Genomic DNA, 13,739 nt, shown 5'->3' on the forward strand with positions numbered 1-13,739 from the left:
ACGAACGGCTGGTAAGATTATGTTACGACAATCTTCAGCCTGACAAACAAGAATTTTATAATTATTAGAAAGTTAATTTATCAAGGACGGAAATTACAGTTACCGCTCGGTGTTTGGATAACTCGCATTCGAAACACATTGAATGTCTTAAACCACGTATCGATAAGTACCACTTACGAGTACGATCAGTTTTGATATCTGTGTGTAGAAATACATATCCAAAAAAGAATTAGTAACGGTACCATTTCACCTATTGTCATTTTAAAGAAAGTACACTATACTCTCAAAAACAGTCGAACTTTATCATCTTTAACACATAAGCAATCACAATATGTCGGAGATACTTAAAACACATATTGTCGGGATTGATGTGCATCAGACTAACGAATGAAAAGGATAGCAGACGAACGGATGAAAAGGATAGCCCAAATGGACGAAGTATAAACAACATACCAACTGCCATTATAAATGGTAATACTAAAAATAAAAACGAGTCTGAGTTTTAACTTTTAATTATGTTCACATTTAATTCAAATAAAACGTAAGGTTTAATTTAATCACTTCTTATACCCCCAATGCTGCACTCAATGGCTAGGGTCACATTAATACATAGTTAATAGTTTACCCTATCTCTTCACCTAAGATATAACTGATTTTCCTTGTGACCGGATCAGGATCACATCACCTGGAAAATAGCTTAACTTACTGTTTGTAAGTATTGCCATACAGTGATTATACCAATAAGTTGTAGTATGTAGTTTTCGCGCTAATGTGTGAAATATAATGTGCAATTGAATAGGTACAGAAATATCAGTTCATTCTTAGAATGATATTTACACCGAAATGACACCAGTTGAACCTTTACATATGCTTTTCATTCCACTTCCATTAAAAATATACATCTATTATGTCTATTTTCTCTCAAATTCACCAAATTACCATATCTGAATTACTTTTTCTTTTCAAATAACATTTTAGTGTTTTAAAACAAAGATAACTGATACAAAAAAATCAGTGATTATTTTTGTATGAATTGAAACTGATTGTTTTGTATACAAACTGATGATACTTGAATCAGTCATTGCTATCACATAGAATAGGAAATGTTTTATTAACTGTCGAGGATTAACTATTGAAATTTGATAAAAATAACAGATTTTATAACAAAATATAATTAAAAATATCGCTTTATGAAAGCATGAACTCATCTATAAATTGGTTAACATAATCTGAATAAATAATGGAAACAACCATACAACAGTGATTGATAATGCCTGATTACAATAACGAATTTCATTAACATTGACAGTGACCAAGTTAACCGTAAACAGAGCAGAAACACACACCATAAAAGACTTAGTGCAGCAAGTGTTATAAAAATGATATATATCTATCTCAAACAGGAACACATAGACCGATATAGAGACGAATTCTTTTAGATTCTGGAGAATCGCAAATGTGTATTTCGTACTGATTGAACTAAAACACATTTTCCAATCCATACTTATTTTCGCTACTGTTTGCTTAAATACATAATTGTTGATTTCATTCTTACAACCCAACCCCCAAAAACGTGATTGCTATTCATTAAGTGTGTCAACATTTGTATAGGAAAAACTTCTTTATGACAAGATAATAACATGGAGATCGGTATATAATCGCGTAAATTTATAAACCATATAGGATGTTCTTTAAATCAGGAACAAATGAAGTAAACGTAGCATCATCACATCCTTAAAATAACACTTCAATTTTAAAGAAGGTGACATCCAAAAAGAAAACAATATGTACAGTATGTACACTCTCAAAAAAAGGCTAAAACAATGTTACAGTAAAAGTGTATTTCTTTCAATTGATAAAATTGAGACGTCTCTACAAAATCACTTAACATCAGATTTCTGGGAGGAAGTACACAAATGTGTGTCAAAAAACACTTAATTGCAAAACTCAAAGAAAAAAGCCATTATGAGCAAAATATTGAATCAATGTGAATTAAATGTAACACGTTAGTTGAGATCAGTGATTATTTCTATAACGAACTTAAAATCAACATAGCAAAAATTGAATAACAAGAAGCATCTCAGACTACGTCAGATCAGCAAGAAGCCACCACTGTTTCATACCTATTTCAGTCCAAAGAATGATACGGTGGTGCTTTCTAAAGCCAGTCAATAGCATACAATGCAATTATTAACTAAACAGCACTTAAAAAGTCCGTAACAAGAACCAGTCTAGAATGAGACTTCAATTAACCTGTGAGTAAATGGCCGTTATATATATTATGGTGAGCGTCAGTAAGACCTTTCAAACAGAGACACCCGATATAGCTAGAATATCACGATTTCAAATGCAGCCCCAGAACTATGCTTGTTTAGAAACACTTACCAATGGCGCCATGGAGGTATCGAACTCATAATTTGTATTGCTTACTTGAAGAAAACATGTGTGTTTATAATTTATATTGATAAACATCAGAATACTACATTCGGTAAGTAGATACTGATAGTAATCGAAACTAAATTATATGAAAGTTTTTGGCAAGCACCAATTCAAGTGTCTGTGAGATATTCTGTTGATTTGCATCCATTCAAACATCGCAAATGTCTTTCAAACACAACACGGTCAGTGTGTTAAAATCTTAATAAGTTTTCAGATGAATTTAAACTTGAAGTCCTCTTTCATGTTTGAGATTCAATCCTTCATATACTGATAGCTTTCTTTTACACTTTTTTTGAAAAATTCATCTTACGGACATATGTTAACTCTCACCACGTGAAAATAATATTATAGAAATGAATGCATATATTGTTTTCTTTCATTGTTCGTGCATTTATACGATGGTATGAGTGCTTTACACTTTTCTTGTCACAGCAAATGAAACTTCCAGTGGAAGTTCTAAATCCTCCAGTGTTCGGATGGAACGTGCTACCGGAGTCATCATTTCAAATGAGTTCAGTCACGATTTAAAATGGGTTAAGATACCCAGCAGATCAAGGGTACTCTTGCATTTTTTTTGCAAAATGTCCTCTTTTGGTTTACATGGTAAATGAATAGCGGGTCCAGTGCCCTTACACGGGAGTGTAAAGTAAAAATATTGATGAATTGTGGAATGAAAGGCACTATCTTCTTCTCTTTAGTGCAGTAGGTCTGGCCTTAATGTCCTTACACTTAGGTATGTGCCTCTCTGCTGCCGTTTCATTGTATCTGCGGTTACAGTGAGGACATTGAACATAATCTGCATTTTCTGCCGGGGGCGGAGGAGGCAGGCTATTTAGACTTCCTCCCTCCTTCTGTACCTGGGCGACCTTTCTGGCATACCTAATGTTATTAACAAACTCTTCATGCTGCTTTCTCCAATTCCCTTTCTTTCCCTGAAATGAAGATAACACAGTTGCAATTTACCTTGGTAAACCTCGGAACAACAAACCTATCAATAATAAATACGTTTACATTTCATCATATTTTAGAGTTCGATAAAATTACCCATCACGATACATCCATTCTTTCGTGTTTTTTTCTTTTGTTTAAAACTTTATATGAATTTAATAACAACTGTAACTGTCGACCAAAGCTATGTAGCATCTCCGTTGTTTGTCTGTTAAAAAAATCAGTGAAATGATACTATGGGAAGACTGAAAACTAGAAATTTGAAAGACATTGCAAGACCACAAGATTAGTATATATATAAAGTTTCGTTTATACACCTTGAAAAATCATTAAAATACTGTGTAACATAGTCTTCATGTTGGTAAGGATAGAGATATAAAGGTTATCTAACACAATCAATACAGTTATGCTAGTGACGTTACGATAACGGCTCTCTTTATAGTGTACACTGAAGTCGCAAGTGTATGGAATAACTACTGAAATAGGTTCCGGAAAAAATAAAATAAGGAATTCTTGCTGCATGTGGTAGTTAGAAAAATACAGACAAAATGGTACCCTATCCAGACCAAAAAATAGGAATATATTCTGAATAGTATAATAAAAATAGTGAATGCCACATTATATCCTTTGTTGCTAGTGATTTGAATACTAAAAACAAAACTTACAGAAGGAGCCGATCTTTTCGGGGAGCCGTTCTTTCCTACATATTTTTCCAGTTCTGTTCCTTGAACCCTCATCTTGGTGCCATCCAAAACCTTTCGTTTCTTCGTGATATTGCCACAGAATTCCCTATGCTTGCCTATTCTGTCAGCATTGAATTTACGACCACAATTTGAACACTTTACTTGCTTTACATGATCAGTGTCAAAAGCACCTTCCATACGTGCAGCTTGCTCGAAGATGCTTAGATTCCCACCTCGAGCAGAATTTATGGGTTTGTTGTCATGCGCGCTGTCGGAAGACATTGCTAAAGGATTTTGCTGTGGTGGAGGGCGACGAATGATTGCCTTGCGTGCGGGTTTAGGCTGCGGAGGTGGAGTTGGTTCTGCTCGGAAACTTGACATATTTGAGGCATATCCCTCGCTTCCATTATCTTGATATTGGTTATCGTATCTAGAGCGTGATTTGTTTGTCTTGCGCTGCTGTTCTGATTTCCTCTTTGCTTCTTCTTCCATCTCCCTCCTCTCCCTTTCTTCCTTCCTTCGTTTTTCCTCGTCTTCTTTCATTTTTTTTCGTCTCTCCTCTTCTCTCTTTTTACGTCGTTCTCTCTCTCTCTTTTCCTACAAGATATTAAATTGCTTTTAAAGGTTTAACTAAATCATCATAATATTTACGTATATAGATGTAAGCTTGGGTTTATCATTATTTGTAATGTATTGCTACTTTATAGATCCAACACTATAAACCAAAATATTATGCAGGGATACCCAACACACATTACACTATACATAAGTTATAAAAATCATATGTCAATAATATTTCTAAGCTAGGCCAAAATCTAAGGTGTGACCCCAAGTAATGCTCAAGTCTTAGTTTTAACTTACCTCTTCCTCTTCGGAAGCCCGCTGTTTCCTTATTCTCTCAAGCTCAGCCTGTTGACGCGCAATTTTGTCCATGATCTCTTGCTGTTTTCTCTCAATGTCTACTGCTGTTTCCCGCTGTGAGTTTGCCTCAGATTCATTCTCCTTTTCATCCTCATACTCATATCCCGCCACCAATTCCACGATCTAGAGTTTGCTGGTGTCTCCTTAGTCTGTCGGCACGCTCCTGGTCTCTGTCTGACTGGAACTGTTGGAAGTCAGAAGGTTTTGTGGTCTTAGACGTTGTTCCTTTCGGTGGACGCCCACCATAACCAAAGGCGTTTACTTTCTGTCTCTGGGTATTTTTTAAGTTGGTCAGATTTGGTGGCGGGCTGTCATCATAAGGAGAAAAATCATTGATAGGTGCACTTTTTGGCATTTGGTCTTCACGTACTGGTCTCTTCTCAGAATCTTTCGTTCGTGGCCGACCATGAATTTGTGGTTTCCTTGGGAAAAAATCATTTTCTTGTGAATTTGTTCTTTCTATTGGTGCTAGAGGGTTAGACTTATCTCTACCAGCGCTGGACATTTTCTGGTATCTGGTCTTGTAGCCCTGGTGACCACCAGAGTTTTGACGGTTATTACCCACATACTGTCTTTGACTTTGATTAGAACCAAACGAGTTGTGCCTACTGATCGTACCGTGAGGGGAATTGTTGTTAACATGCACCCCATTTTCTCTCCGTTTCTGCTGATAATGCTGGGCAATAGATGGCATTTGATCCAAGTTACCGTTGGCTTCCATTTCACGTCGCTCTCGAAAAAATTCTCTTGCCATACCTTTGGACTGGACACGATTGATTGCACGCTGCTGGTTCTCCTGATACATGTTGACAAGCTTCTCTTCTTTATCCTTCAACATACGCTGTTGGTACTGCATTTGCATTAGCTGTAAACGGGACATCTTTGGCTGACCCCCGTCCATATTCGTTCTCTTGGCTGAGTTGGAGTAGTCTATTTTTTGGTAGTTGGACGAACCTCCATACACAGGCGAGCGGTCCACTACACTACTGCTAATCATCTGGAGGGTGGGCACTGAAACAATAACATCGACATATCTTTTCTGGCGCTTGTGTTTATATTACACAACAGCACATTATTCAATAAAAACATCAAATACTATAAAACTTAAGCATTATATTACATAACTTTATATAAATTATCGTCTCCAACAACACAAATCCCGATTTTTGAAATAAACATCTGAAGGGTAAGCAGAAATACAGGACAGCAATGCTTACACATAAACCCCCTTTATATGTACCTGTAGGCCCTAGACACTCCTACCTTTCTTTCCCATGAAATACATATGTCCGATCATAGCTCTAAGACCTTTTAAATCCCATGTTCGGCTATATGTTTGCCATTTATTTACTGTGTTAACAGTTACCATATGATATTTCAAAGTAACTAACCAGACGCATCAGATACAGATATAGGATGGTAAACTAATGAAAACACACAACCTTTTTTTTCAAACATGATAAAAAATATTTACAAGTATGTGCAAACATAACTTATTATAACCCGATACAAAATATGACTATGGAACTCGTGTCAAGGTTTTAATTTTTGGTCACTAAGGCAAATAAAACTTCTAAGACTGCATTCATAAGATCTCATATGAAATAAAAAATCCTTTAAAATCTTGTGTTTACAACTTTTGATTTCTATCTATTGGTGGCTTAAGAAGAGCAACTAAATCTTGGTAGCTAGTATATATATGTGTGTGTGGCAAATGTTTTACATTGAATGTGGGTGTATTTCTTTAAAAGTGTTTCTACAACGTAAACATCAAAATCTGTTCTTTCTATTTCATGCTGGTTATGCTTTGATTTCATTGTCTAATGTGTAAATTTATTCAATTCATATTAAATATTGATTGCCATAATTGACATTAAATCAACAATAGTAGGAATCTTAAGTTTTAACTAATGCCACTTTAAAGCCCATTATAAGCAATAACATTTTACATGTATGTATTGACATACAATATTTATGTACATTTTCTAATGAAGTCTTTTTAGATAATTCACTGACAAGGCAAAAGTCATTAATATTTGTTAAACTATAATGGTAAATTGTTAATTTTAATGAGTTCCTTCCTTGCTGGATATGAAAGATATAAAATACTGTTGTCAATGTAAAACATTAAGTTGTCTCTTTTAAATTATACTTTTATCTATTGCAAATACAATGAAAAAGTATTTTAGAAATAATGAAAAGAAAAATCAATTTAAAAATCATATCCACAGTGCAAAGAGCTTATATAATTACCCAGCTATTATTTATTTTAATGATGCTCTCTGTCTCTCTTTATTAACTTACTAAAAATGTGTTTATACCTGCAAATCTACATGAAAGAAATTCTCATGAGGTCACAAAAGGACAAATTACAGACTGTATCCCATCAAACCAGTATGGAAGCAATGTAATTACAATTTGACCTTAAACGACTCAAATTCAAAGCCTTGTAGATAATTATGTATTTATTTCTTTGGTGCAACAATTGTATAGAAATTGGTTGATGAATGCAGCACTTGTAGGGCTGGATAAAAAAGAACTAAGGATGAAGTCTAATCACTGGAAGATGGAGAGGGTTATAACTTACAACCACAGGGGCTTGATATATTCCTGTGACCCAGAATGAAAAACTAATCCCAGGGTCTGATTCCTAGATCACTTAGGGGTAAGACTCTTTTTTTTTTCATTCTGTGTCATACAACAATTTATGCTACCTCAACCGTGCTTACCCTCAACAATATATTGGCAGGGCCTAAAATGTTCAATTTGTATTACTTTTTGTGTACACATAAAAAAAGTCATATTATACAGGATATACAATGTATGTAAAACGATCTTAACAACACAACCCAACAGTACTGCACAAAGTACTCTCCAATGAATAAAATGTATACAATGTATTATGTTAATATATAAAAATGTGTGATAAATATGTCAATGATATACCCACATTGTTTTGTACTGGTCCAGCTCCATAATAATCCAAAGATTTGCTATAAGCATGAAAACTTACTTTAAACTAGGTCAATGCATTTACATATAATTAGTTTGCAATAATTCTCTAGATATGAACATAATCCTATGACATCAGAGGTAATGCCTTTCAACACTTTCAAATGTATTCACCGCAATGCAATGTTTGATATACATGTACATAGCCAGGCTAAATCTCAGTTGTAACCTACGTCAGGCAACAATGAATGATTGATATGTTTAGACTACTGCAGAGTAATCATACCAGTCCAGCGCTAGGACTATATACACTCTCAGTCCCTTAAGATCATTAATAAATCAGCTTGAAATTAACATCAATACTATAGAGGAAATTGATTTTGTTGAGCTGCATTAGTGCTACCAAATACATCAATGATTCAGGAGTTAATGTAGGCTTGTTCAGTGGTGTTGTCTAATTATAAGCCTTTAAGTTTCATATAGCAATATTTCATCAATTCAAAATAACAGAGGCCTGTGGCTATAAGGACTTATCAGCAATAACTAATTCTGACTTTTCAAAACATGACACAATAGAAGAAAGTAAATATCACAGAACAGAATACAAGCATAGCAAATGCAGTTCCTTTTTTATGTGACTGCAGGTCTAAAGTTCAATTTGGTTTAATATGCTTCTCAATTAAATGTCTGCACTTTTCTTTTTATTTACACCAGGAGACCAGACATAGGTCTCTGATTTACCATATTGTTATTCCAAATTTTTCATTTTCATCGTTACTAAAAAAAGATTATATTGAGAGAGAATTGAGAGTTATGATATATACTGTATACATGTTTCTTATGTCTCTTCAGTGTATTATCAATACATGTACATTGTATATCTCTTTTCCAAGAGAAATTTGTGATGTGTGTTGTTTTTTAGGCATTTACTTATCTTAAAAATTGTGTTTGACTTCTGATATAATTATGCAAATAAATAATGTAACTGTTAGCATTTAAATAACTGTACATGAGTGCACAATTTCTATACAAAATATTTTGCTTAATTTATAATTATTAGCTGTCAGTAGTGTAAACAACTGTATTTTTATATTGTACAATGATAGTATGTGCATTAAATTCAAAGGAAATTGATATATTTAATGGGTGAAATGACAGACAGGCTGTATAAGAAAAATGCATGTTATAACATAAAAGTAAATAACAAGTGTTTTAAAGACTATCATTCTCATGAACAGCCAAAACGGATATAAATATCATATTTCTGTAACAGGGTGTACTCATTGCACTAGCTAGGTCACACTTGTTTGTGCTGTTTTGGATGTGCCCGTGTCATCACAGGTATATCGTGTGTCGTGGGAGAGCGAGTTGCACGCATTTCTACCAGCACACATCACCACCCTGTCTACCCTGTATGTCCCATTCACATAGCACTTAGCTGAGAAGCAGGATGGAGCTCCTGCATATATATATATTCACAGTATTGCCTTCCTGTCCAGTCCCTGGTAAGTACCTGTATATTACTCACATAACTGTATAACAGTAGCTCCGTGTATATGTATTTTAAATATACCATGCTATAAATAGAAACCGAAACTACACTTGTACATATATATTAATTAAGTGATAATTTCGTATCTTTTACTGCAGGTTCATTTATATCTAATATATAAAACATTGTAACCAGAAACTCGTGTCGGAGTTGTACCCAGAGCTAGTGAGGGTTACAAATGGCGCCCATGTAGGGACCCGGGGAAAATACTCAGGATTGCTCCACAAGCATCGCTGTTACCCCTGGAAACTCGAGGACGAGTTCTTTCCTGGAGGGGGAGTATGTAACCCTGGTAAATACTAGCCGCAATATATCACTCGGCTAGAGAGATCTTCTCTTTAGCTCGATCGGTTGAGCGTAAGACTAGTAAGCCAGAGGTCCCGGGTTCGATCCCTATAGCGGAGGCAGTGATTTAAATTTAATCAATCATGCGCTCTGTTACATTGGCGCCCATGTAGGGATCGACTCAGGAATGATACTCATCGCTGCTTGCGAAAGCATCGCTGTTACCCCTGGAAACTCGAGGACGAGTTCTTTCCTGGAGGGGGAGTATGTAACCCTGGTAAATACTAGCCGCAATATTAAGTGTACCACTCGGCTAGAGAGATCTTCTCTTTAGCTCGATCGGTTGAGCATAAGACTAGTAAGCCAGAGGTCCCGGGTTCGATCCCTAGCGGAGGCAGTGATTTAAATCTAATTAATCATGTGCTCTGTTACATTTCTATAAGGCTAAAGATCACTGAAGGAACTTTAACAGGTAGTTTGTTTACATATTTATCAAAATTTTGCCAAAGAAGAAGTTCAAAATGGGTAACACAAACATTAAAGTAGCTTAATTTTTCTGCTTATCACTTTTTTCTTTACCCTCAATTAAGAAAATAAAGCCTAGAATATATATAATTCAATCAAGTCAGAGACCACATGTGTCATCTACATGTACATATAAATACACGTAAAACCATTTTTGACTGATGAAAAACTAACTGTACGACTGTAAATTGTAAGAAGACATTTTATATTAAAAACATTATTGATAATTGGTAAATTCTAAAAAAAAAAAAAAAGGGGGGGGGGGGGGGGGGGGAACTTTCTCAAAGACCCCAATAACAAGAAAATGCTTTTGATATATGAAATTTACTGATACTATAGAAAAATGTGTATGCATGTTTGTAGTCTACACAATCACTACTGTAGAGGTACTGTACTGATTTTTGAAGGTCTTGATCAGTTGATTCACGAATATATCATCTAACATTCGTGTTTCTCATTAAACTAGTGATTAAAATTTCTTACAGATACGCAGAGTAAAATCATATTTCGAACTCACCTTAGTTAACCTATTCAGAGATGTCAGATGTTCGACTGTCTGTTTCTAATACCGGTATCGTGGGTATCATAACAATGTAATGCCTCAATGGTCGTCGCCATATTGTTTATCGGCTCTTGACGACAGAGATTCATACACTTCAAAACAAAATAGTTCGTAATTATATTCCGTAATATTTCATATATATATGGAAGTAATTACTAGTGGTGAACGATTCGAACATTCAGACAACAGATATCCAGAAGAGTGTTCTACGAAAATATGAAATTGTCTTCGCTATAGCCTTTATTTTGCAAATGAGTGATATGTCTTAGTAACCGAAAGTAACCGGAAGTTGAACAGTAAAATCTCGCGCGGTCTATCAAACTTATAATGTGCTGACTGGAAAAGCGTGTGCTGACTGTGCACTACATTGATGCTTCTTGGTAAGACTTGTTCCTCTCCTTTCCATTATTTCATTCATAACTTGAATCCAGCTTATCAGTAAACTTTATGATTAGAGCACCTTACATGTATAGTTTGGTCACAGCATCTAAGCATACTTAATGCAAAGTGAAAATAGAGTTACCAGATAAATCAAATATTGGTTATTTTTATAAGGATTATTGCATATTCTTGTCAACAGAACGTCAAATTCTTATAATCATACTGTATGCAAGTCGTGTAACATATAACAAACCGATTGCAATGAAATAAAAAATAGTTATAATAAGCGAATAGTTATAATCAGTTTGTACGTATACATACATGTACTTTAATACATGCATTTGTAAGTTAATTTCCTGGTATTTTCTTATACTTCAAATTAATGCAGGCTTAGAGTCCTTAATTTTAATTTAAAGGGTATTGTCGGGTGCAATGGCCGATGCTATCAGATGAAAATAGGTTTAATGTTAAGAAAACATGCATGCATAGAAATGTTTTCACACAAAATAAGTTATTCATTGACATTAATAGTAGATAAATAAATAGGAAAATGTTAGCAAATGTGAAATTTGCCTTTACTTTAAAAATTATCACACACTTTGTCAGTGTTCACGGGTGTGCAGTATTCTTGTGTCATGAAAGATGAATTATTATCTTACCTGCACATGCGTTATCCTGTTCTTATCATAAGTTATGTAATATGACAACTTATCAAGATTTTTTGGGAAAAACTGGCAATAAACATCACAAAATCCAATCCATTTTCATGTCCACAATATCCAAAATGTAGCTGAGGTACTGTAACATAGGCTTTCTGTATATGAATGAAATACCTGCAGCACGTGCGTGCATACATGAGCGCACCTTCATATACATGTAGCTCAGAAGCCACCTATTGACAGGTAGTAATGACTCTCAGTGCATACAAAGCCTAGTCACGACTACTGTTTTGGATATTATGGACATGGAATTTAACATGGTTTTATGATGTTTCTCGCCAGTTTTACCAAAAAAAACTTGAGAATACTGCGCATCCGTGAACACCGACAAAGTATATGATATTTTTTTAATAAAAAATTTCTATTGTAAATCTCGGCATGATATACATAATACTTTGATATCTCTAAATCTACAATCTGGTTTGGTAGTTAGTGTAAACTTTCAATTTGGGTGGAGAGAAGAAAATCCTGAAAATTTGAAAGAGGTTTCAGTTTCTGTGATTTTTATTGAAAAAATTATATATGTCTCTGCTTATTTTTGTAATCTGTTACATATATTTTACCTGTCTACAAAGGTAGATATACATGTATAACAATACACCTTATTTGTGTTTTGTCTTCTTTCAGGTTATACCTCTAAGTCTCCATAGGGTGTGACTGAGTTATCAGAATGAACTGAATATCAGGATTAGTTAGCTGAACCATTGAACTGCCTGAGAGGTATGGCTGGACCAGGCATACAACCTCTATCCCCAGGGGTGAGGTCTTATCTGAGGACAGGTGTGGCCCTCAGCAGTGTTGCTCAGTGTATGGAGGAGCTTGTTCTCAACTCTGTTGATGCTGGTGCCACATGTGTTGCTGTCCGTATTGACCTGTCTTGCTTCAAAATCCAGGTGGTAGACAACGGATCAGGAATGACCCAAAGTCAGCTTGAACTTGTGGGACAAAGGTCAAATTTTATGTCCAATTTTTCATTTGAAATTTACCACATTTTTATGCCCCTGCCATGAATTGGGCAGCATACAGTGTAAGCCATGTCCGTAGTGTTGCGTCATATCCCATACCGTCCTGTCCTGATTTAACTAGCTAATCTCAGGAACTGCTGAGGTTTCAGGGTCATAAGACCAAGAAGCCAACTTTTGTACCTCACGGTTCAGCCAATCCATTACTGTTTTATTAATAAAAGACCAATGAAAGGATTTTGATTAAATTTACTATTTGATCGTCCTGAGGCAAACATTCACTTTTGTCTGTGTCACAGAATAAATGTGATAGATACATACCTACCAATATTTAAAATTCTAATGGGAAGAAAAGTGCATGACCAAATTTCAACTGAACAACAGACTTTGCACGCAACACAAGTAAACAGAATTTAAGGGGAGATAATTTCTATAGAAAAATTACCTCCCTTCCTGGTCATTTCTCTCACAATTTTGAAAAAACAATGTTTTATTTCAACCTTAGTCAACGATCTGTTAAACTCAATTTCATCCGATAGAACACTTTTCACTCTCTGAACAAGAGCAGCATTTTATTACTACACAAGGCGTTCTCCTCAGGGTTTACAGAAGTAAACTATATGCATAAGCTATATTTTGAACAGAAGTAAGTCTACACCTTAGGTTGACAGACATCAGCCCACACCTCAGAAGTAATTAAGCCCCTATCTCAGGGTTGACAGAAGTAACCCCCCACCTAATAAGGGTTGACTGAAATTTTCTGCCACCTTGGGGTTGATAGAAGTGAGCCTGCCACAGGCTGACAGTAAG

At 35.1% G+C, this 13,739-nt stretch overlaps 1 protein-coding gene across 1 annotated transcript; it reads right to left on the reverse strand.

The window, feature by feature from the left end:
- Positions 1–494: 494 nt before the first annotated feature.
- On the reverse strand, positions 495–10,934 carry LOC117324222 (zinc finger C2HC domain-containing protein 1C-like). The gene is given in 5 exon segments (XM_033879970.1): positions 495–3,371; positions 4,053–4,667; positions 4,932–5,102; positions 5,104–6,002; positions 10,823–10,934. Coding segments are annotated over 4 exon segments (1,923 nt in total). The 5' UTR covers positions 5,989–6,002; positions 10,823–10,934; the 3' UTR covers positions 495–3,119.
- Positions 10,935–13,739: the final 2,805 nt, after the last annotated feature.

Source organism: Pecten maximus, chromosome 3 (genome assembly GCF_902652985.1).
Source record: "Pecten maximus chromosome 3, xPecMax1.1, whole genome shotgun sequence".
Lineage (NCBI taxonomy): Eukaryota > Metazoa > Mollusca > Bivalvia > Pectinida > Pectinidae > Pecten > Pecten maximus.